Raw genomic sequence first — 24,959 nt, forward strand, 5'->3', positions numbered from 1 at the left:
GGCGCCTGCGCGCGTGCGTGGGAGGGGGGTGCGTGTCTCTCTCTTTCCCCTCGGCTCTTCTTCCGCCTCGCGGCGAGCACGTGCGGCAGAAGGACGGCGGGCCGGTAGGTGGAGCGGATGGCCGCCCGGCGCCCCATCACGGGACCGGGGGAAGCTGCCTCGCTCTTAACCCAGCAGCTCTTCAGTGGCGCCCGGGAGGAAGGGAAGGGGCGACTCCTGAGAGCTCCTCCATAGATCGGGGCGGGCGCGGGCAGGGCCGGTGCCGGACTCTTCCGCGCCCTAGGCAAAGCGAGCTCTGGGCGAGGAGGGGAGCTGCCTCACCATGGTGTGTGTGACGGGCTGTCATTTCCGCTGTGCCCCAGAGCTTATTGGGGGCGCAGCCCTGCCCCTTATCCAGAGAGGCAGCCCGTGGGCGCCACTTCTTCCACCCCTCCCCAAGGGCCGCCCCCCCCCAGCTCCGGAAGGGCCGCCCGTCCAAGCCTCCTTTGGGGCACAGCAGCAAGGCTGGGCACGCTGCACCGGGCACGCTGCACCTGCCCCACCGACCGTGCAGCCGCTCCTGCGCCTCTGCGCGCGTGTGTCTGCCTGGCAGCCCCCGCTCAGTCTCCAGCAGCTGCAGCCCCCAACGGGGAAGGCGGCACACGGGGGCTGCCTGTCTCTGCGCCCTCCTCGCTCGCCTCCCGGCCCACAGAGCCTTCGGCTGTCCCCCGACCTGCTCCTCTTCCATCTCCTCCGTGTCGTCTCCGAGGGTTTTGCAACAACCAGCACCCACTCACCGTGTGGACAGCAGAAATGAGTCGCGCCTCTCCGGGGCCTCTGATTGCAGCTGCAGGAAAAGGCTGGCCGTGCATAGGCATCCAAGCCCCCACCCCCAAAAACTTCCGACCCCAGGAGTAGGGAGAGGGGCAGCCTGCACCCCTCTGACGTCTGCGGCTGCCTAGTTGGCAAGGGAAGGGGCTTTCCATGAGAGTGAGTTTCCTCACTGTGGTTCTCCTTGCTTAAAGCAAGCGCCCGCCCACCCCCGTCTACCTATCCAAACCCAGGTGTGCGGAGGCCCCGGGGGTGATCTGTCCGTCCTTGGGGTCGTAGTGGGACTAGTGTAGATGGTGCGACTCACGGCTAGACTCTGCCTGTCAGCGTGAAGTTATTCTAGAGGGAAGGCGGTCCCTCCCTGTGGCTTTTAATGGAAGTAAACGTGTGGGTAGTTACGCGGCAGAAATGCCCTCAAAGCAATGTTGGGAGAATGACCCCATGGAAGGTGTATTGTGAGCACGAGAGAGCGGAAGGCCGTAGTTCTTGTGCCGATTCTTTCAGGTAGAACGGCAGCAACTACTGCCTTTATGTTTCTAATAGTACTTCAGAAATAACATTCTCTCTCCTTGTTTAAGCTGGATTTAGCAAGGACCTGGAGGCCTTTCCATGGGTCTCACCAAGCAATACCTGCGCTACGTGGGCACTGCCCTCTTTGGAGTGGTCACCAGCCAGAAAGGCAATATTGTCTATGTGACTCTGCGGGGCGAAAAAGGTCGTTATGTCGCCGTGCCAGCCTGTGAACATGTTTTCATCTGGGACACACGGAAAGGAGAGAAGGTAGGCAATTATTTTAGCCTTCAAGAGGAATACACAGCAGTCCAAGATGCCATGTGCTTTATTCCACGTGTGTACGATGACATTTCCTTGTTTGGTGGCTGTAAGTGGCTGCAGGGATGGTGGACTGTTAAAAAAACATTGCTGTCATCACATTGAGCTATGGTGAGAACGACTATATGAGGGCCTTGTTAGCATATACCTTTTCCCCCTGGTACTGGAGAGAACTAGGCTTATGCATGCTGCATGGAAATTTGAGTCACTCTTCTGGAGTTGAAGTTTTATTGATGATCTTATAGAGTGGTCTTGACTGTACCTCTTTGTATCAATCTCTGCCCTTTAATTTATATGCTAACCGTGATCTCATTCTCCAAATGTGGCTCCTTATGTAGCTATGAGAGAGAAGTATTAGCAGGCTCAGGGGGATCTTAAGCTCCCCCTAGGAGAGCTAAGCACAGTCAGTGCCCACAGAGTACTGACTGTTGGGATGGAAGACTGAGAGGAAGGGGAAAGTAAAATGGAGAATCCTGAAAAAGGGGGTGGATAGTTGAAGTCCTGAACAGGAACACTCCACGCTGTAACATCTTGTTGCAGGTCCTTCCTGTTAGTACAGATGGTTATTCCTTGCCTTTATATACTTTGAACCCATATTTTTCTGCCCCACCAACAAGGGGAAATTGAGGAAAGTTACTTTAACATCATGGATGCCAAGAAAGGCAGGAAAACCACATAGCAACACAAAATCATTCTTTTGGAGCCACATTTTGGTGCTCCAGCAGCAATCTCTATTGGCCAGAAAAAAACAGTCTAGAAAATAAAATTGCGGGGGGTGGGGGGTACTAGGAAAAAATTGATTCATGCACTCTCACACTCAGGCTGCAACCTTGATTCCATTTACTTGTGAGTTAACCTCATTGAAATGAGTGGGACATACTTCTGAAAAGACATGTATAAGATTGTACTGTCGCTTTCTCACACATGCACACAGGCAGGAATTCCCTCTCATGCCCCCCCCCCCCCCGCTCTATACCTGTACACACTGCAAGTAGGATCCACCCACCAAAACCGCACACACACTGCCAAGCCAGCCCCCTCCTTCAGCGTTGCTCCAATCAGCCTGTGGCCACCCAACACCCCCTCCCCCCCCAATACAGGGGCCACTTTTCTTTTTTAACCTGTTGGCTAGTCCAGGTGCATGGAAAAGGGAAGCCCCAGCTTTTAGCAACCATTTTTATTTTCCTGTGAATGCCTGGGCAGGACCCTCTTCTTTTCTATTGTATTTCCCCCTCAGTGTTATATTTGATTCTGCCCCTCCCCCACTGCCAAGTTATTCTTTAATCCTTTTTCCGTTACTCCGGGCTACCCCAATATTTCCACCAACAAGGGTAGCAACTAGGGCCAAAGCAGACATGATTTAAAGTTGTCTTATAAAGATCTTATTTTCCTCCATTTTCACTCTAGAGTAAGTGCAGGAGGCTGGATGCAAATTTCAACCCTATAGTGAAGGGTTTGGGGGACTTTAACCTTTCAACCTTGTTACAATCCTGATTGTTCCCCTCCCACCTGCAATTTCTATTGAAATAGTGTTTCCTTAAAGTAAATGTATCATTTTGTAGTATAAACTGGACACGTGCCCTCCAATCCAAATCAGGACTGTGTCCAGGCCTGCTCACCGGGCTGCACGAGCCTCTTCTGAGGTTTGGCTTGCCCCCCCAGCAAGGGCTCAGCAGCAGCCGCCCCTTCACCAAAACTGCATACTCCCCCGCCCCCACTGCGTTAATGGTGGCTGTAAAGTCCCCATATGCGCAAAGGTAAAGGTGCGAATATTAAACCTATTAGACTGTTTAGGTTGGGATTCTGTCTCCACCTCCAACACACACACACACACACACGATTATATGAAGTTCTTGAAAGCTGATTCTTTCTGCAGAATGTAAATATCTAATGTATTCTAAATGGTTGTGTGCTTCGTGACTGGGGATTGAAAGAGAGCTCTCTGAATAATCAGAAAAACACTTTAAATATATTAGATTGTGATACATCAAATGATAAAAGGTATTTAAAAATGCTTGCACATTTTCCTCATTATACAACCCTAACTTTTGTTTTGTTTGACTTACCACACTTTATAAGGATGGTTCAAATGTATTAAGGCATGTAGTGTGTGTTTAATTAAAAGCTTTCTTCTTCCAAACTTTTCCATGCCATACCACATTACGAAAACTTCTCGGCTGCATTTTGCGCTGCAGGTTCTCATCCTCCAGGGGAAGAAACAGGAAGCTACTGCTCTCTGCCCATCCCCAGATGGTCTGTATTTGGCTGTTGGATACGAGGATGGATCAATTTGTGTATTCAGTCTCCTAAGTGGTGAAGGAAATGTCACTTTCAATGGTCATAAAGCTGCTGTCACTGCCTTAAAATATGATGATCTCGGCGGGAAGCTGGCTTCAGGATCAAAGGTGAGAAATCTTTGGAGAACTGGTGAAGAGTTCTTTGAACTCTTCAGATGTAACTGAAGAGTGTCAGACATATGTCAATGATGGGGCTCAATGCAAAGTAAGAAGCATGCTGTAGATGAGATCTGGTGTATCCATTGAGCAGAATATCCCTCATGGATTAGATCAGTAGTCCAGCATCCTATTTTCGCTTCTGGTCTGTTTCCAGGCACAATTCAAAGTGCTGGTGGTTGTTGTTGTTGTTGTTGTTATTATTATTATTATTATTATTATTTGTATCCCACCTTTTGACCAATGCTGGACCTATCAAGCCCTATCCGTCTCAGGTCCAGGTTATCTGAAAGACTGTATTCTCCCTTACAAGCCTGCCTGTCCTCTGAGATCTTCAGGGGAGGCATTTCTCTCAGTCCCACCACCATCATAGGCACGCCTGGTAGGAACGTGGGAGGGGGCCTTCTTGGTGGCTGCTCTAAGGCTCTGGAACGCCCTTCCCAGGGAAGCTGGACTGGCTCTCTCTTTGCTATGCTTCTGGAGGCAGGCAAAAGTTTTTTGTTCTGGCAGGCCTTTGGGGAATAGTCTGGACCTCTATTTATATGTTGGATTTTTAAATTTATTTATTTATTTCATTTTTTATACCGCCCAATAAGCCAAAGCTCTCTGGGCAGTTCACAAAAATTAAAACCGTGAAAAGCATAAAATTATTTGTGTTTTAAATGTTTTAATATTGCAGCAGGTTTAAGTATATTTTTAACTTTTGCATATTTCTGTTTATGTTTTAATGGTACATTTTTTAATTTTGTAAAGCCACCTTGAGTCACAGTATAGGAGAAAAGATGGGATACTAAAAAAAAGTCCTCCACAAAGCAGCTTACAACTTAGCTAAGCTAGTATGAATAGTGTTTTAAAACAACAATCATTCTTTAAAAACCCTAAACAATTCCCTGTATCTCTTCTGGATATATAACTCAGTTTCTAGTACATGAACAAATAAGTTGGAAACTGCTTCAAAAGGGCATCCCTAGCACTGAATGCTGAAGTGTTTACTTTGTGAGCTTAGAATCTAAGTAGGCCACAACTTGAAGGGAGGGGCTGCTTTTGAGGAAGTAGTAGGAAGCCTCCTCTTCTGAACTCACATGGAAGATCTCTTGCTGTCAACTTTTAGCATTTGTTTGATGATTTTTATTGTTTTATTGTAAACAGCCTTGAGAGCCATTTTTTTTATGGAATTCTGGGTATACATTTAAATGTAAATCAATGCAGTGAAAGAAGTAGGTCACAAACATATTAAGCGCTTGGCCTTTTAATATGTTTATGTTTAAAAGATGAGGATAAGTTTAACTTTATACAGTGAGGTAAATTGCAGGTTGGTATTTGCATGTTTGTCTGAGGTGGTTTAAAGACAGGGAATTGATTGGGTGCCCTGCTAAAATTAGTTTACAATGTACACGACTATGGAAATGGTATGTGTTGAGCCTCAGAATGTTCTTTTTCTTCTAGGATACAGATGTCATCATTTGGGATGTGATCAATGAGAGTGGTTTGTACCGACTGAAGGGCCACAAGGATGCTGTTACGCAGGTGCTCTTCTTGAAGGAGAAGAATATACTGGTTTCCAGGTAAAGGTGTTCAAGTAGGATACTACAGGCAAACCACCTAGTGTCCTGATCTAGCACATGAGTTGATTTTAAGTACCTCATTAATCTTACTGTAATGAGTTAATGTAGGCCTATACAATGCTGAATACAGCCCACCAGTTATATATTTTGGTCTGCCAGGTTCATAACAAGCCTTGGGTTTTTTTCAATTCCTAGGCAGGCATGAAAATCAGATTGACTGAATCCTTAAAGAAGGGGTGGGCAATTTGTGGCCCTTCTGATGTTTTTATTTTATTTATTACATTTCTGTACTGCCCAATAGCCGAAGTTCTTCGGGAGGTTCACAAGAATTTGCACGGGTGGAATAGACTCAATGGGTCACCTTTTCTAACAGAACGTTAGAGCAGCCCTGTTGGATCATACCCAGAAATCATAGAATAGCAGAGTTGGAAGGGGCCTACAAGGCCATCGAGTCCAACCCCCTGCTCAATGCAGGAATCCACCCTAAAGCATCCCTGACAGATGGTTGTCCGGCTGCTTCAGCATCCTCTTTTCATCAAAGGCCACATCAGGTGTCATAGGAAAAAGAGGCAACTATCTCTGGTGCTATGAAATGTCAAAAAGGTTTCTTTATTTTTCTATACGAAATATAAAGAATGTTCTAAAAACTTGAAACCAAGCTAGTAGAGTTGGAAGGGGCCTACAAGGCCATCAAGTCCAACCCCCTGCTCAATACAGGAATCCACCCTAAAGCATCCCTGACAGGTGGTTGTCCATCTTGCCTGCCCACCTTTTGTCCACTGACTCACTATGGTAGCTTATTACACTGAATTATTCATACAATTAAGCAGCCCTTTCTAAAGTCAAATGCTGGTGGGGCCAAGAGATGCCCAATGTGCATTAGTTAGAACTTGAACAAGGGTTATATCATATTCAGAAAGTAGCTGGTCAATATTTTAGTTTACCAGGATGATTGATAATCGCACATTTAGCCTTATATTGGAGTCACTGTCATCATGGAATGTAACATTGAGTCTATTAGCAAATTTGACATTCTTTGGTATGACAAGAGTGTGTTGTTGGTGCCTGTTTCTTTCTCTTCAGAAAGGTGTGTGGCGGGGGGGGGGGGGGACATGACGGTGATGCTTGTTCAGTTGCCCAGAGGGATGGGAATAAATCAGTTTGAATTTAGGCTTACATGGCATCTATTGTACTTCTGGGCTAAGCGGTTCTTTGCTGACCTGCTCCTCTTTTCTTTCTTGCCTTCTTTTGAGTTCAAGCCTAATCTGTTGACCTGTGCCCTCATCAAGAGCACCAAGAAGATACAGCTGCAGTTGTTCACTTATGATCTCGCATATATGACTATAAAGGGGTAGCTATGAATTGCTTCATGGAAGTTAAGCTAAGCACGACCTGTTTTCTAGCTGTACCACTGCCAGATGAGGCTATACGCTGCCCTGCGGAACTCAGAACCTATAGGTTTCATTTCACATAGTGTGCCTGTTACTGTACACACACTGTAGCCACCATAGAATGGTGGGACTAATATTAACCTGGCTATCTAGGGTGAAATTATTGCCATTCATTGGGTAACTTTCTTCCTTTCCTTTTGCAGTGGAAAAGACACCCTTGTGAAATGGTGGGACTTGGATACTCAGCACTGCTTCAAAACTTTGGTTGGGCACCGTACTGAGGTAAATAGAATTGAGAGAGGCAAGTGATAAGAATAGACAGGAAGATAATGCTAGTTATACGCTCCTCTTTTCTGTGCTTGATTTCTAGGCAAGGCAGGCTGGGAAGTTGTGTGTTTGCTTACTGTCAGGTTCAGAAAACAAGCTGCCCAATTCTATGCATTTTCATTAAGAAGTAGGCACAACCCGAATTTGTCTAAGTGTGTTGCGTCAGACTTCTACACAGTCAGTAAGAAGAATGCCAACTTGAAGTGGATGCGTGTGTTTGATAAGCTTGTTCCCCTTAGTGTCAGGTCATAATTTGGTTCTGAAGCTAATTTACCTTTAAGTAAATATTGCACCTTTTAGACAGGGTGAATTTTGAGCTTGTGTCGTGTGTGTGTGTGTGAGTGATATGATCCGAAAGGGAGTTGTGGCACATCTCAGTTAAAACAGTTTTGCCTACTTCTTGTAACTTGTCTGTAGCTCACTTGGACAAGATGCAACTTAAGTGATCTATTCTGCAAATTCTGCTGTGCATAGATTTTACTGGGAATAATATTTTGGCTTCTCTCAGGTATATGGAAGTACGTTGTTGCAACAGTCTGCATCCTAGAATATGTACATTAGTCTAGTCCTGGCAATTTTCAGAACATTCAAGTGTGTGTCTTTTACACTACTCTTGCTTCCTGACTGCAAGTGTGTGTGTGTGTTTTAGGGAATTTGCTTTAAGATTGTATCGGTTAGCTAAGGCACTACAAATTAATCAGTACTCTTTCAGCAATGGAAAGCATCTTGCTCCTCTACCCAAGGCCAATTCAACTTCACTGTGCATATTGGAAGGAGGCCATGCTAAGGTCCGGTCCTGCCTTCTTCAAGGCATAGGGTATTGCAGAGCGAGGCCTTTTCTGTGATCTGGAAGCCCAGGCTGGTTGTTTCCAGATCCCCTCTGGGTCAGAGGAAAGTTTACAGCGCCAAGGAACGCTTAGCTTAGAGAAAAGGCACGGGAGGGGAAACACGATAGAACAGCATGCGTGGCTGGGGTGGAGGAAGAGAGCCTCAAAGGGGGACGCTTGCATGGAGGGTACAGCAATAGCAAGGAGACCTTTAGCAGTGCCGTGGTCCTGCCAGACCCAGCAGCTGAAGCCAGTCAGGAAGAGTGCACAGAGCAGGAGGCCAGGCAGAGGGGTCGTTTGGTCCTTGGTGATTCCAGCATACAAACCAAAAGAAACACAGAGACTACATGGCTTTAAAGACGTAGCTGCTAATTGTGTCTCCCCTCCCGCCTCGCGTTAAATTAAATTCAGGAGAACTGATCCAGATTGGGACCCTAATGTGGGGGCAGTTGGGTTCAGGGGCTATAATCCTTTGTCCTTGCTGAGGTTCTTACCTGGATTGCCAAAAAGTGACCCATTTGTTTTAATAGGTCACTTTTTGGCAATCTAAAAGGCAGGTGAGGGGCAATCTAAATGGCTGTCACAGGGGGCCTGATCCAGATCAGGACTGCAGCAGCAGGGTACAAAGGGTTAAAGCCCCCCTACCCCAATGTGAGGGACCTGATCTGGCCCCACCTCTACTCCTGTTGTTCTGTTCCTCATCTTCTGCTTCTTTTCATTAGGCTGCTCTGTGCAGTTGCAAGGTTAAGGGGCATCTGCCCTGTCACACTTACTAGCAGTGAGAGGGACCCCCCCGCCCCCCTCTGGCAATGAGCCAATATGCCCACCTATGGCTTTCAAATAGGGTGGTCTACCAGGACACGCTCCTGGAAAGCCTTACTCCTGGCATTCCCCTGTGGAAAGGAAAGATTGTCTTACCTTTCCTTATTGAGTCAAGGGGTTTTTCTTCTCCTTTCTGTCCTTTGTCTCTGCATGTTTGTCATAGTCCTACTTTTTCCTGATTACTACGGTGATAGCTCACCCATTTTCAGTGGTTATACAGTTAGCGTTTGGTTCGGAACGTCCTCCCTGTTTCAAGGTCTTGAAACTGATTAGGAACTCCTTCACCCCAGGGTGGGTAGGATTTCTGTGGACTGTTAATTTGAATTGGCCCTGCCTATTGGAGTAGATGGGAAGAGTCACCCACAAATGTCCTTATCTTGAAGTTTGGGAATCCTTAAACTTAGTGTTTTGTCTGTAAAATGTCTGCATCCTACAGAAATGAGAAAAGCACGCTGCTTTTGAGTTGATTAGGTATTGCTCTTGATGGAGGAGTCTGATATTAAATAAAGCTAATTAAGCCCTTTCACATGTTTTCCTTTAGGTGTGGGGATTAGCTTTGGTTTCTGAAGAGAAAGTTCTTATAACTGGTTCTGCTGACAGTGAACTGAGGGTCTGGAACATCAACTATATCCATGAAGTGAGAGCTGAGCACTGATGTTGTTTTCTCTGCTTGTTTTTATATACTGTTTTGTGTTTATGATTATTTGTTGGTATTTTAGCATATATTGTTGCTACCCACCTTAAGTACCTGATGAAAAATGGTAGGATATAGCAAATATTCCTTTGCCTTGTTACACTGGCCCTTTGTTCAGAAGTGTGTGTGTGTGTGTGTGTGTGTGTGTGTGTGTGTGTACGAACCCTGGCCCAAGGAGGGCTACCACTAGCCTACTGAGGGAAACATCCATTTGCTTGCCCTGAATTAATGGCTCTCTGTAAGGTTCACACTTGTAGACTCATAACTGCAGGAATGAGATCTAGTCCTAGAATGTGTTTGCGCACTCTATAGAATCGCTTGGGTTCAATAGAGCAGCCGTCTCTCTTTCCCTTATCACTCCCTGGTACAGCTTGGGAGCAAAAAATATCTGTTCAGCACTCTTTGTGCCCAGTTGCCCCATTAACCAGCTTTGGCTTTTCCACTAATGTAGTTGCCAAATGCTCGCCCATAACTTTTATTCTAAATGTGAGCTTATCTTGTACGAATGGTTCCATTCTACACAATTAAAATGTTAAATGAATGAGGAAATGATTTGCATGGCGAAAGATGGAAGTTAGGATGCCAGCTCCTACCTTTACTTTAGGTTTATTTACTAGTTCTGCTATGGTTAGCAGGACCAAGACCCGAGTGAGCCGGAGTACAAGAGAAGCAGAAGACCTGCGCAGAGCATGGAAGGGTCTCCAGAAGAGGATGGGACAAAAGATCAAGATGAGACCCAGGATGAGGTATTTCCTGTGTGCAATCTTCATAATACAGCATTCATGAGTGTTCTTTAACATATGTATTAAAATATTCCCATCTAAAACAAAGTTAACTTCAGGTACATTTCCATATTACTACCTCACCTGGGTCCATAGAAAAACAATTGAGAACAGTTTCAAAGGAAGAACTCATCCATGATGTCTTGTACAGCTGGGTTGAGTTCACAGAGCACATTCATTTGATGCTGTGGGGGGTCTCTGGTGGGGGTGGGGGGGTGGGCATAATACAATCTCCTCTGGTCTTGTTCCCAAACAAGTTGGCCAGCTCTTTTGTTTGCCCTTTGCCTCTGTTCCAGAAAAGTCCCACCTTTAATGCATTGGCAAGTTTATGCCATTTTTATCCGTATGTTGTTGTTGTTATTACCGTATTTCTTCGATTGTAAGACACCATCGAGTGTAAGATGCACACTAATTCCAGTACCACCAACAGAAAAAAAAACCCTAAGACACACCCGCGATTCTAAGACGCACCCCATTTTTAGAGATGTTTATATGGGGAAAAAAGTGTGTCTTAGAATCGAAGAAATAGGGTATTATTATTATTGTTGTTGTTGTTTGTATCCTGCCTTTTGCCCAATGCTGGGCCTCAAGGCGGCCTTACAAAGTTTAAAACATACATTGGGGGTGGGGGGGAACCATAAATGTTTAAAACACACAACAAAATTATAAGACATTAACATAGATGGAGGCCCAGATTATTCTCCAAAGGCCTGCTGGAACAAAAAAGTTTTAGCCTGCTTCCGAAAGCCCGTCAAGGAGGGAGCCAGCCTAGCTTCCCTAGGAAGAGAGTTCCAGAGCACTGGAGCAGCCACCGAGAAGGCCCTCTCCCATGTTCCCACCAAGTGCGTCTGTGAAGATGGTGGGACTGAAAGAAGGGCTTCTCCAGAAGATCTCAAAGCACGGGCAGGCTCATAAGGGAGAATACGATCTTTCAAATAACTTGAACCCGAGCCATATGTTGCTGTATAATTCTGTGTGTGCTTCTGTGCCTTGCTTGCTCCAAACCACCTTGACTGCTCCTGCACACACAGTTTGGAGGAGCCTGCTTTGTGACATGTGTAAATGCGAGGGGATCCCCGTACGGCCTGGCCCTTCTCATGTTTGTGAACCGCCCAGAGAGCTCCGGCTATTGGGGTATAGAAATGTAATAAATAAATAAATAAATGTTTCCTCTCTTTTCTCTCTGTCCTGCACTTGTGTTTGTGTCTTTTCGGCTGAGTCTCCTCTCTCTCCTCCCCATGCTGTTCACACTGCTTCAGTCATCTTCAACAGCCAGCCGTGTCTCTTCTGTCTACCGGGCCCTCCTTGCCTCGTTGGCAGCTGCTTCTGTCTCTTTCCCCTCCGTACTACTTCTGTAGCTTCCCCCCTCTTCTCTCTCTCTCTCTCTCTCCTTTGTGCCAGATGCTTCCACTTTTTCCCAAATGGTGCTGCCCCCGCCCCCTCTTTGGGAGAATGCCGTGAGCTGCAAAGTGTGTGGGCACCTTCATTGGCTCGAGCCAGAGTTGAACTGTCAGAGCCACAAAGGGCTCCCAAGCCACAGTTACCCCTGGGATAGAGCTTAGAATTGCTATGGTCTTGGTGGGTTTGTTGAAATGTTAAGACCACCATTGTTTACCCTTCCCTTTGCTGTTCTCTAGCACATTCTGAGGTGCCAGAAAGCTGGTTCTGTCATGCGGGAAGGAAGGGACCGAGTTGTTAGTCTTGCCACTGACCGGACGGGGAGAGTTCTCGCTTGCCATGTAAGTGACTCGCTTTTGGATCTCATGGGGGAACCATTGCTTTCCTTTGAGCATTTTGTGCATAAATATTCCTGGTTCAGAGAACTGTTATTATTATTATTATTATTATTTATTTATATAGCACTATCAATGTACATGGTGCTGTAAACTGTGCAATTTAACTCTTCTCTATCCCTTTCCAAGGGAACAGATTCTGTCCTGGAAATGTTCTATGTTCTTAGCAAGGAAGAGGTTCGCAAAAAAATAGAGAAGAAAAGGAAGAAAGCCAGGAAAAAGGCCAAGTGAGTGCTTACTTGCGATGCATTCCATTTTTATATACTGACAATTGGTAAAGACTTAACCCATGTCGCGTGCAGGCAAACCACCACGAGCAGAAGGCTTTGAATTCAGGCTCACAATCTCTGACTTTTAAATCCACAGCTTTTGCAACTGGAATCAATTATGTACATATAACAGTCAAATTTACTGTGTGTTCATTTTATAGGATGACAATAAGAAAGTTCCAAGTTATTGCCCCTAAAATGTTCTCTCTAATCCTTTCAGTAGAAACTTCTATATGAGAGGCCTCGTATATTAATGCGTTACATAACTGATTAACCTTAGCCCTGCCCAGCTTGGTGTCCTCCAGATGTTTTAGACCAATTCCTAGCAGTCCCACCTGGCATAGCCAGTGGTCAGTAGTGGTTGAGCTTTTATGTATCTGGTTGAGCTTTTAGATTGTATTTTATACTATGGTTTTATACTGTTGTTTTATACTTTGAACGGTTTTAATTTTTGTGAACCGCCCAGAGAGCTCCGGCTATTGGGCGGTATAGAAATGTAATAAATAAATAAATAAATAAATGCTGTGAGTTGTGGTGCAAAACTTCTGGACAGCATCAGGTTAGGGAAGGTTGGATCAGAACATATTCCAGCATCTTGCCTAGCTGCCTTGATGTGTAAACTCTCAGCACATTATTATTATTATTATTATTATTATTATTATTATTATTATTATTATTATTATTATTCATACTGCCCCATAGCCAAAGCTCTCAGGGCGGTTTACAAAAGTTAAAAACAGTGAACCTTAAAAACAAATTTACAAAATTTAAAAGCGTAGAATACAAACTAAACCAGACAGTATCTGTTTAAAATCTGTTTAGTCTCCTGGCCTCTTAAAGCAACATACCGTATTTCTTCGATTGTAAGACGCACACTAATTTCAGTACCACCAACAGAAAAAAAAACCCCTAAGATACACCCGTGATTCTAAGACGCACCCCATTTTTAGAGATGTTTATATGGGGGGAAAAGTGCATCTTAGAATCGAAGAGATAGGGTACATTCAAGACCAAGCAGTGAATTGTCTAGGAGTAGAAGGGGGCCATGGCAGAGAAGCTTCCATATCTGCTGAAACAAATTGGTTGTTAGAAGATAGGAGAGACAGAGAGGAGCAAGCGAGAAAGGGGTCTCTCTCTCTCTCTCTCTCTCTCTCTCTCTCTCTCTCTCTTGTTCATTCCCCTCTCTAGGTGGAAAGGCAGCTTGGAGTAGGTAGCACCCTGCAGGGGGCTGAATTTGGCCCAAGGGCTGCCACTTGTCTTCTTGTATGATGTTATCTTGTAGATGTATATTTATGTTCTTCTTTTGGACTCCCAACTGAGGCTGGATTTAAATGTTTAATTATTTTCCTGTCTGTCCTAGGCAAAAGTCAAATGCAGAGGAGGAAGAGCTTGATCACAATGTGGAGTGCAGCCTGCAGGAAAAGATTCAACGTCTCATTAGCATCAAAGCTTCTGCTAAAATCAAGTGAGTTCAGAGGAGCCACAATTTAGACACTACTGCTGTTAATATTGTGCCATCAATGTACATGGTGCTTTGCAGAGTTATGTAAGCAAAACAACTAGTACCCTAGGACTTTACAATCTAAATGCCACATCATCTCAGTGTTTCAAGCAAAATGGGGTAATATTTCAGTTCTTTTAAGCGCAGACAATCTGTTGTAAATGATTAATGTAAAAGCTGCTTGCATTTATTCCCCACCCACCCCTTCAGATATAGGTTATCTTTGTCTTGGGGGCTTTGTTCTTTACCCACTTACCTCTTTCTTATGCTAATTAATGTTTTTTTTTCTAATAGTGATAATTATTTTTTGAAACAGGTCTTTTGACATGATACTCAGTCCAAGAGGGGAGCTGAAAGCTACTGTAATGCTGCAGAACAACATAATCGAATCTTACACCTTGAACCCATCCGCACAGTCATCCCAAGCTGTGCAGATGTCTAAGATAACTATTGGGGGCCACCGCAGTGATGTCAGAACAGTATCGTTTAGCTCTGACAACATTGCTATTCTCTCGGCTGCTGCTGAATCAGTTAAGATTTGGAACAGGTATGAAATCTCTGAAACTGGAGGAAAATTAAAATTGCAGTAGATGTAAAGCATTTCACATTCCTTGAAAACGTTTTGGTGTAAATTCAGATGCTTACTATTGAGCCTGGGAAGAAACCTTTCTTTTTCTGCCTTTGATTCCTCGATGACTTAAGTTCACACAACACAATAACGTTTGAAATGTAGGTTGTTGTTGAAACCTGGGTTATGTTGGCTGAACCCAGCTGCGCTAACAAACCATAGCTTGTTATACACGAACAACCCATGAAGATAAACCATGATTTGCTGTTGGGTTGTGAACTGCAGGTTGTTCATGGTTAACAAAGGATGGTTTGTTGTCACGGCTGGGTTCAGACAATATGATAAGCCACGTTCGGGCGAGTTCCTGTTTGTTTTCAGAAGTTGTTCTTGCTGTAGTGTTGACATTTCCTTGAAATCTCTGTGAACTGCTTTTACTCTTTGACTTAGTTAGAAGTGGGGATGGCTCTCATCATGGACTCTTCATTGTTATATCTTTCCTGGCATTTGTATTATTTATATTCAGGGTGGGAAACCTCTTTTGGTCAGTGGACTGGATTGCTCACTGTACCAAGCATGGTGGTCAGATGATGTCAAGGGGGCGCAGCCCTGCTCTGAAGCCCCTCACCCTTGCGTAATGTCCTTGGCATCAGCCCACCCACTTTTTTTCTTCACGCTTTAGGGAAAGCGACTCAACCAAGGGTTGCACAAGCCAGCTCCTGCAAGTGCCAGCTAAGTTGGGCACCTCCGTTCCATGCACTCAGTGTCCCGATTGGGCTGCAAGAAGAGCAGGAATGGACTTGCAGGACTTGAAGGAAGTGCTTGCAGGACTGAGTCAAACACCTCCTTCCTGCCTCACTTGCGTCCCAACTTTCGTGTGAGTGAGGCAGGAAGGGACTTGGCTGGGGTTGCAGGATCAGACCCTGTAAGCCCTGGCCAAGTGTGGGGGCATTCCCTTGTTATCTTCGATCAGAGATGGGAGATAACAAGGGGATTCCTCTCTCCGGATCAGGGGGAAGGGCTTGGGGAGGTAGGGGCAGGGCCTATGGAGGGTGCCCAACCTTGCACAGGCCGGACTGGGCATCACTGATTTATGTGATATTGTAAGAGAAGTTACCTTGTTCCAAAAGGTACCTTCATGAGGCTCTCTCCCTGTGTGCAAGTTGGCTACCTTTGTATGTTGTTTTTACTTCCAGGTCTACGTTGCAGTGTATCCGCACCATGGTGTGTGAGTATGCACTTTGCTCAGTCTTTGTCCCAGGAGATCGACAAGTCATCATAGGCACCAAGGTAAGTTCCCATCCCTTCTAAAGCCCTAAGGGGCACTGCTGAACAATCCCCAAATGTTTTAGCTGTTACCTTTAGGGGAAACATACAGCGGTGGCCAAAATTGTGGACACTTTTTGAAATTTTCATGTTTTGCAACTTTGCATGCTTATAGAAAATGTTCTGTTTCACAAAACTCAAATGTTTATATACCAATTGAAAGACCTGATTCACGTAATACAACAATCCTGCTTCTTTTCCTGGGTGTCCAATCAACTCTTTTCTTTGGCGCCATTGCTCGTACGTACACTTCTGATTTGAGAAATACTTCACATATTCACACAATCTCCAATTGTGGTGCAGTTACAGAACAAACAGCAAAACTGACTTTCCCCAACTTGAAACATGATGTATTGCAGCTACTGCCATGTGATTGGTCCCCAGAACATGGACTGTGATTGGCCAGTAGGATTTGCAATTCCAATTCGCTTCTTCACTCAATCACACCTGTGTTTGTTTTTAGACTAAAGTAAGCATACCTTTTTTTGTACTGCAGATATTTGCATTCTGTTTTTTGTATTGAAGTCAGCATTAAATTCTCTTTCAATTGATATATAAACATTTGAATTTCATGAAACAGAACATTTTCTATAAGCATGCAAAGTTGCAAGACATGAAAATTTCAAAAAGTGTCCACAATTTTGGCCACCACTGTAGAACATAGGTCCTACATAGAACCACTGCATCTGCTTGGTTTAATGAATTTTCCAAATGGACTGCTAGAAGGAGATGCAACCTAGTGTCCATTCTATCTCTCCCTTACCTTTCTTTTATGGTGGAACTCGTATGTAGGATTCCCAAGGGACTTATGAGACCCAGACCAGCTTAGCTTCAGCATGGCTGCTACATCCTATACTTCCAAATCATGCCCTTGGACCTACATGGCTTGAACTACTGCATTTTGTGTGGTGCTCTCTCTCCCTTGTTTGGAAAGTCCCTTGACGCAGTGTGATTGGTTCTCTTTGAGATTTCATGAAGTTTTGAGTGTGGTTTCACTACATTTTAGCATTCTTTGTTATTCACAGTGAACCTCCATTGAGTTAAACAGGCAATGGTGGTTTATCAGCCATCCCCGACCTGGTGCTGTCTGGACGTTCTGGACTACAATTCCCACCACCCCCTGCCAGAATGGCCAGTGGTCAGGAATACTTGGATTTGTAGTCTAAAATGTCTGAAGGGCACCAGGTTACAGAAGATACATGGTTAGAGAGCAAAGTCCTCGTTACACATGCAGTGCACATGTTTGGATACGTTGCTTTGGCTGAAGCAAGCCTTGGGGACATTACAGTACATTTTTATGTATGTTGCAAATCGCCTTGAGGGCAAGGAAGAAAGGAAGCTCATCTGTTTAAATACAAATACATTTGTGAACTTGTTTGGAGTCCAGAAAGTTTTCTGCTTCCTTCAACCTTGCTGCCATGGCATCATTTGTTTCAAACCAGGAGAGTTACGCTGCAGGTGACTCACATGTATCACATTGCAAGTTTTAAGGAAAGACGTGTATGTCTGTGCCTACTCAGGAGTTAGACAGTAGACATGCTGAGCGGCTCCTAGGCTCCCAGTGTTCCTTATCTTTGGAATGAAATGTGTTCTGAATCTTTAAACTCTTCTTTTACCCTCATGAGTCTGGTGGGAGCATTGCTGTGAATGAAAAATACAATCAACTGCCTTAGTATTGCTGCCTCTACCCAGCATCTGGGATTTAATATGAGCAGCCTTTGTTTTGGCCCGGTTGTCATTTCACTGTTTTCTGTATTATCTCCCTTTTGTTCGGTCATTGAAAAATTGCAAGTACTAAGAGCTGGTGCAGCGCCGTGGCTGTCAGTAAGTCTCAGGTTAGAATTTTGCCTCAGCTGTAAACTCAATTGTACGTCATGATAAGAGGAAAGGAAAGGAACCTCTCGTGCAAGCACTGAGTCATTACTGACTCTTCGAGGGACGCCAGCTTTCGCTGACGTTTTCTTGGCAGGCCTTATAGCGGGGTGGTTTGCCGTTGCCTTCCCCGGCCGTGATTACCTTTCCCCCAGCTAGCTGGGTACTCATTTTACCGACCTCGGGAGGATGGAAGGCTGAGTCGACCCGCGCTGGCTGCCTGAAACCAGCTTCCACTGGGATCGAACTCAGGCCGTGGGGAGAGTTTCAGCTTCAGAAACTGCTGCTTTACTGCTCTGCGCCACATGAGGCTCACGTCATGATAAACCACCCTGAAAATAAGCTACAGTGGGTTGGTTGTCCGCTTGCTAACCCATGTTGCCCTCGGCAGATGATTCAGTGCTCTGCCGCTTGCTGTAGCTTGTTTCTCCTCTGAGTCTTTCTGTCTGCTCTTGGCATGTATCCCATGGGCCTTTGCGGCGTAACCTCAGCAGCTTACTCCACTAACAAGCACAAATGTGCTCATTGGTGGTGTAGAGCTCATTTTGTAACTTTTTTCACCTTTGGGTAGATTTGTGCATATTTAAAGTTATTTATTTATTTAAACTTCCAGTGAGATTTGCAGAAATATATTTATCTTCCCAAAGTGGGGGGAACTGTTTGCTGTCTAGCAAAGTGACGAAGTGGAGGAATAAATTGATTGCTGTCATTTCAAGATGTAATAGAGGGGATCTCGTTAGCCGGTTCATGAGGGGTGACCAGATCTTTTGCCTTTCTTTCCAGGTGGGCCTGTAGCCCTTTCCAACAAGCATTGTGCTTGATTCACACATAATGCAAGCTACGCTGGAAGCAAGCCACCCTGAACAACCCAACCACAAATCTTGGGTTCTCCGGGTGGCTTCTGTGTGGTTCACTAGCCATGTTGAGGAGACGGCACTCAACATGTTTTGATGTTTTACAGATGTTTTAATCAGTTTTTAATGTGTGTTTTATATCATGTTTTTATACTGTTTGTTCTATACTTTGAATGGTTTTAGTTTTTGTGAACCGCCCAGGGAGCTTCGGCTGTTGGGTGGTATAAAAATGCAATAAATAATAATATAGCTGAATCTGGCATAACTATCCCATTTTCCTTTTTCTCCCACTTTGGGTTACCTTTCTGTAGAATTTTTAATGATCTTTGTACCTAATGACCTTATTTTTTTCATTTGCTTTAGTCAGGGAAGCTGCAGCTATTTGATCTGGCTTCTGGAAGTTTATTGGAGACCCTTGATGCTCACGATGGGGCCCTCTGGTCCATGTGTCTTTCGTCAGATCAGGTAGTTCAAGCCCACTTTCTATCCATTTGATTTGATTTTGAGTAATGAGTTAGAAAATGTATACCCTGCCTTTGGACTGATCCTCAGGGCGGCTTACAGTGCATCTATGTAGACAAGCGCACAGCCTAATGCTCATTGCACCACCACCCCGGCCAGTGAATGGGCAGGAGTCAGCAATATGGACGCCCCCATTTACGCATGATCGTGGCCATATTATGGATAACTATTATCACGGAGTACTGACATGCAAATACATTTTGCTCGTTGTCTCCTGGTATATTTGGGCTATTGGTACATTATGCCAATTTATAAAACAGCCTTGATAAAATTATTCTGTCTTTTTCCTATGATGCTTTGCAGACGTTGTGTTTGATAAGGAGGGTAATACTTATTGAAAATTTCAATTGAATTTCCAGGTGTAACGTCAAAAGTAGAATGGGTTTGCATATTAATGTGAATTATCCATGTGAGGTGGTAGTAATAAAATCTGACTTTCATAATAAATGGACATGGGGGACGGCACTCATGCTAGATTTACAGTGCCATACAGAACATAGAATGTGGGGTTTTTTTTAGCTTTCATTCCAGTATTGTGGAACTAATCTAGCAAGACCCCCACCCCCAACGTACGTAGAACTGTGGCTTTGATGCAAATATCCCAAAGTGCATTCTCACTGGAGTCAGTTTTCAGAAGGCCTGCACACCTGAAAACCTGAGAAAAAGTGACCTTCCCACCCCCATGAGAGGAAGTGTCTTCAGTTCGCACACTAGTATTTCTGGATATAAGCCTTTGAGATAGGGAAGCCTTTTCCCCAAAAGCCTAAACCCATTGATCTTGGTCCCTGACAGAAGATTTTACATGTTCATGTTTCTTTGTAAGATGGAAGTCTTTTCCTTGCAGAGAAAGTGACTATGGTTAGTTCTAATTGAAATATTGTTCTCCTTCAGCGTGGGTTTGTAACCGGAGGTGCAGACAAATGTGTCAAGTTCTGGGAATTTCAGCTTGTGAAGGATGAGAAGAGCATCCAAAAGAGGTGAGGATGTTTTCTGAAAGGAAGGCCTATTTGGGCTCTATGTTTTGTTCTCGCTGCTTGCGGGGGCTTGGAAGGCAAGGCTCCCCAGAAAACACGACATAACAGGCGGGGGCCCCACGAGACCGGCTTTTGTTGTGATGGAGAGTCTGGTGGGTGGGTGAGGCTTCATCATGGAGCTGGCGGCAACAATGCTCTCTAGTGCTTTCCCCCTCTTAAAAAAATTTAAAATGAAAATTGTAGTATTATTTTTTTGAGACTTCTGTTTTGAGAAATGTTTCTTGGGCATCTTAATTTCTGTCTCACATAAATACATGTTGTATTTATTGTGTACCTCTTCATCCTATTTTTTTTTTCTATTTTGGGGAAATGCACTTCTCCCCTCTTCCTATCTCTTTATTTTTACTTCTTGCACTAAATTAAAAAAGGTGTTTTAATTCTGATTTTTTTTTAAGTTGGATTTTAGATTTTTTAAATTTCTATTAACTAATAGCCTTGTTAATATGAATAAATTGGATGTAAGCATGTTCGTCTGCTTGCTGTTGCGTTCTAGGAGCTAATTTTCTCCTATGCTTGATCTAGAGAGTTTGTTGCTTCTGATAATCACTTGTAACATTCCCAATTTAGGAATATGTTCCATTTGAAGCTGCTTTATACTGAATTAGACTATTGGTCCATCTAGCTTAGTATTGTCTGTTCTGATTGGCAGCTGCTCTCTAAAAACATGGGTGGGGGTCTTTCCCAGCCCTGAGACCCAGATCCTCTGAACTAGAGATGCTGCGCTTGAACCTGGGACCTTCTGCGTGCCGAGTGTCATCTCTGCCACTGAGCTGTGACTGTTCCCTGTAGTTCCTTTTCACTCATAGAATCATAGAATAGCAGAGTTGGAAAGGACCTACAAAGCCATCGAGTCCAACCCCCTGATCAATGCAGGAATCCATCCTAAAGCATCCCTGACAGATGGTTGTCCAGCTGCCTCTTGAAGGCCTCTAGGGTGGGAGAGCCCACCACCTCCCTAGGTAACTGGCTCCATTGTCGTACCGCTCTAACAGTCAGGAAGTTTTTTCTGATGTCCAGCTGGAATCGGGCTTCCTTTAACTTGAGCCCGTTATTCCGTGTCCTGCACTCTGGGATGGGTAGGTTCACTAAAAAATCTATATGTAAGCAGATGCATGATTTGATTTAATTGCATGTATGCCCTACTGTATATCAATCTGTTGAATCTTAATCTGGAATTGCCAGTCTTCTCTTTTGAGTCTGAGAGAATGTTGGACTATGCTTTGTAGCCCAGAACAAGATTTTCCTGAATCACAGTGAACAGCACCTAGTGAGGTATATGGAACCTCATGGGTAGCTGGGAAGAATGTGGGCCGATTGAGGGAGGAATTCTGCCAGCTTGTAGCACCACAAGCCTGGCTGAAGATCCTCCCAACTAGGATGGAGTAGTGACAGCATCCTCCCAACTAGGATGGAGTAGTGACAGCAAGTAGTGAACTTCTTGACTGAAGTTCAAGAACCTGAAGGCTTTGTGGGTCAGGTTCACTGCTAAAGTTCATACTGGGCTCCTTCTCCTTAGGCACAAATAGGGAGACTTGGGGGGTGGGGAGAACCTCTGAATGGACCCTAAACACCCCCTTTTGGGAACTCCTTGCCTATGAATGAGCAGTGGATATCTCACAAAGCTGTCTGAATTTGCTGTGCAATAATAATAGTTCTATGCTTTATTCCATGCTAGGCTCTCTATGAAGCAAACCCGTGTCTTGCAGCTGGATGAAGATGTCCTCTGTGTCCGGTACAGCCCCAACCAAAAGCTTCTGGCTGTTGCCTTACTGGACTGCACTGTAAAAATATTCTACACTGATACCCTCAAGGTAGTAAACACCACCTTAGGTGGCTTAGGTACCAAATTCAGTAGAATGCTTGTTAAAGGTATTCAGTTTAGTCATAAAGTTGTAAGTTATATGGATGCAAGTTGGAATGTGGGTGGAAGATCGATAACGTGAATTCTGTGAGAGGGCAGCACAATCAGCGCATAGATTAATTGTGAACACACAGATTACTTTTTGGTAAGACTTGATACTGAAAAGAAGGGGGAGGGTCTTTTTTGGGGGAGAGCAAAAATCTAAAGTGGGAAAACTGCCTAAATTCCAAGAACGTGGTAACCCTAATATTAAAATAGCCATACTTTTGATTGTCAGTCCTTACCACCTCAATATTTGTTGTTCAGGCCTGATTTATACATGCTTCTCAATAGACCTATTTCATTACTGGGTGACTCGTGACTTGGTGATCCTTTGCTAAATGTGTGAAACGCCTCTGTTGAAAAGTGTGCGTATAGCCGGGGATGGTGTGACAGCAATTTCACGCACACAAGCCGCCATTTGATTAGGTGATGGACACACATGTATGGATTTGCTTTTTGGTAAGTGCTGCCAATATCTCATTGTAGCAGTTCCCATCAAGAGATCTTGGCAAGTGTATCACTTTTCGGTATTGTTCTGCATAACTGCTTGCAGAGCTTAAAAGGGAGCCTCTGTATGAGCCTGTGTTTATTTATTTATTATTTATTTTATTCCATTTATATACCGCCCCATAGCTGAAGCTCTCTGGGCGGTTTACAAAAGTTAAAAACAGTGAACATTAAAAACAAATATACAAAATTTAAAACCATCAAAAGCATAAAAACACCAATATGCTTTTAAAACAACTATTCTGGGGTCAGTTAAAAACAAACTCACTCAGCACATGTTGTTAACTGCTTGGGAGAAGAGAAAAGTCTTGACCTGGTGCCAAAAAGAGAGCAATGTTGGCGCCAGGCGAGCCTCGTCCAGGTGATCATTCCATAATGGGGCGGGGGGGGGGGGCTGTGACGACCCCCACATTATACCGCTCCTTTATTCTTTTCCTGAACTAAAGGACCCGGTGCAGGTGTCAAGCGGTTTGGAATGCAGCAACCATCCCTGTGACACACTGTTCCCTTCTTAGGCCCCACAGCTATACAGCTCAGCACCCTCACCCCCAAATTCTCCCTTCTGCTGCCACCATAGACCTGTACCCTTCCCAGGTACTCCAAGGACCACACTTGTTGTAATTAAATGTAATTTATTAACAAGTAGTTAGTGCAGGTACAAAAGCTTAACGGTTTCTTCAGTTCTCAAGCATAATGGTTATAAAGCACAATGAGTAATGGTTTCAGTCAGTTCTTCCTCTTATACGTTTCACAATATAACTTCAGGTTCTCCTGGTTACTCCCCACTCAAAACAACATAGCACGCAGACCCTTCCTATCTCTTGTGTCTCAATCTCATAACTCTCATCTCATCATCATATAATCTCATACCTTCTGTATGAGAAGCATATATACTCACACAGTCCTCCAACTCCCATTCTCTCACAGCCAAAGCAGATGCTCCACACCAAAATCCAATTAGTACTTTCCTTCCATCCAGCACTCCCTCCCTCTCCATAGCCTTATACTTACCAATCTGCTATAAATACACAGTGAGTACCTTCTTTAAACTTTTCAATCATTCTTATTAATTAATAAACCTTTATATTAAACTTAACATCACAGCCTCATGCAGTAGAACATCACAGAGGCCACCACTGAGAAGGCCCTCTCCCTTGTTGCCATCCTCCGAGTAGTAAAGTGAGGTGGGGTGGGGGAGGTGTGTAGCCCAGTGGCAGAGAGCATGCTTTTGGCATGGAGAAGGTCCCACAGTCCTGCTCCAGCATCTTCTGCCGAACACCCTGGAAAGGTGCCGCCAGTTCACATACTGGGCCTGATGGATAAATAGTCTGACTAGGTATGAGACAGCTTTCTCTTTTCTCTAATAAATATGGCTAAATCCTAAAATGAGGCCAGTCCCTGTTGGCTGAATAGATTCTTGGTTAATGAAGGGTACATTTTGGAAAGGCATCAACTTTTGATTGTGGGAAAATGCTGGAAAGATCAAGGCACATCCACACTTGTTGGCACGTTTTTTAACTGGAACTGATATAAATGTCGTCTTCTTTCCAGTTTTTCCTCTCTCTCTACGGACACAAGTTGCCAGTGCTGTGTATGGACATCTCCTATGTAAGTGTGTGCCCTGTGTTGGGGATTCTGCCATTGCTCGATGTTGGGGTGATGCATAGCAATTCTGCTCCGCTCTGTGGCAAATGCACAGAACTTCTTCTTTTAGTTAAGTATTTTGCATTGGCCACCCATCAACCTAGGCTCACTGTGGCGTAGGTGGCTGGGGGGGGAGGGGTAAAGAGAAACAGGGAGTGGCTATAGAGCTCCTCAGAGCCTGAGGGAACTGTGCTTGTTTGCCTACTGATAGTGATGCCTGTGAATGCCCATATTGGGTGCACAGAAACAAGGCATGTAGAGTTGGCTGCTTGGTGATGAGAGCTAAAACAATGAGTTCCCTTCATCTTTCTTAGAGCAGAATGCAGGGCCATGCACTGACCCAGAAAAGTGTGTGTGTGCGTTTTACTTGATCAACCATAGATGGAAGGTGGGGAGAATCATCGTCTCACATTAGTGACTGAGTTCTCTTTTCTCTCTCTCTCTCTCTCTCTGCTCTGTTGTAGGATGGCACATTAATTGCAACGGGCTCTGCTGACAGGAATGTGAAGATCTGGGGCTTAGACTTTGGGGATTGCCACAGATCTCTTTTTGCCCATGATGACAGGTAGGTAGAAATCAAAGAATATCTCTGGAACTCCTAAAAGAAGTCCACGGCCATTATAGGCTCTGCCATGCCGTCTGGGGGATCAGTACAAGCCAACTTACT

General features: G+C 44.5%; 1 protein-coding gene across 2 annotated transcripts in view; it reads left to right on the plus strand.

Annotated features, from left to right (window-relative positions):
* Nucleotides 1-10: 10 nt before the first annotated feature.
* The window catches only part of WDR3 (WD repeat domain 3), a 36,341-nt gene continuing 11,392 nt past the window's right edge, over nucleotides 11-24,959 (plus strand). The window contains exons 1-17 of one of the 2 annotated variants that reach the window (XM_063128921.1): nucleotides 11-104; nucleotides 1,389-1,590; nucleotides 3,837-4,046; nucleotides 5,541-5,659; nucleotides 7,254-7,332; nucleotides 9,568-9,663; nucleotides 10,353-10,466; nucleotides 12,140-12,241; nucleotides 12,425-12,522; nucleotides 13,925-14,029; nucleotides 14,382-14,612; nucleotides 15,827-15,920; nucleotides 19,046-19,147; nucleotides 20,096-20,181; nucleotides 21,914-22,049; nucleotides 24,200-24,256; nucleotides 24,757-24,857. In XM_063128921.1, coding sequence (XP_062984991.1) covers nucleotides 1,420-1,590; nucleotides 3,837-4,046; nucleotides 5,541-5,659; nucleotides 7,254-7,332; nucleotides 9,568-9,663; nucleotides 10,353-10,466; nucleotides 12,140-12,241; nucleotides 12,425-12,522; nucleotides 13,925-14,029; nucleotides 14,382-14,612; nucleotides 15,827-15,920; nucleotides 19,046-19,147; nucleotides 20,096-20,181; nucleotides 21,914-22,049; nucleotides 24,200-24,256; nucleotides 24,757-24,857 — 1,901 coding nt within the window. In that variant the 5' untranslated portion in view covers nucleotides 11-104; nucleotides 1,389-1,419. The remainder of the gene's footprint in view (nucleotides 105-1,388; nucleotides 1,591-3,836; nucleotides 4,047-5,540; nucleotides 5,660-7,253; nucleotides 7,333-9,567; nucleotides 9,664-10,352; nucleotides 10,467-12,139; nucleotides 12,242-12,424; nucleotides 12,523-13,924; nucleotides 14,030-14,381; nucleotides 14,613-15,826; nucleotides 15,921-19,045; nucleotides 19,148-20,095; nucleotides 20,182-21,913; nucleotides 22,050-24,199; nucleotides 24,257-24,756; nucleotides 24,858-24,959) is intronic. The other variant, XM_063128922.1, reaches the window with a different exon arrangement.

The sequence above is a fragment of the Elgaria multicarinata genome, chromosome 6 (assembly GCF_023053635.1).
Source record: "Elgaria multicarinata webbii isolate HBS135686 ecotype San Diego chromosome 6, rElgMul1.1.pri, whole genome shotgun sequence".
In the NCBI taxonomy this organism is placed as follows: Eukaryota; Metazoa; Chordata; class Lepidosauria; order Squamata; family Anguidae; genus Elgaria; species Elgaria multicarinata.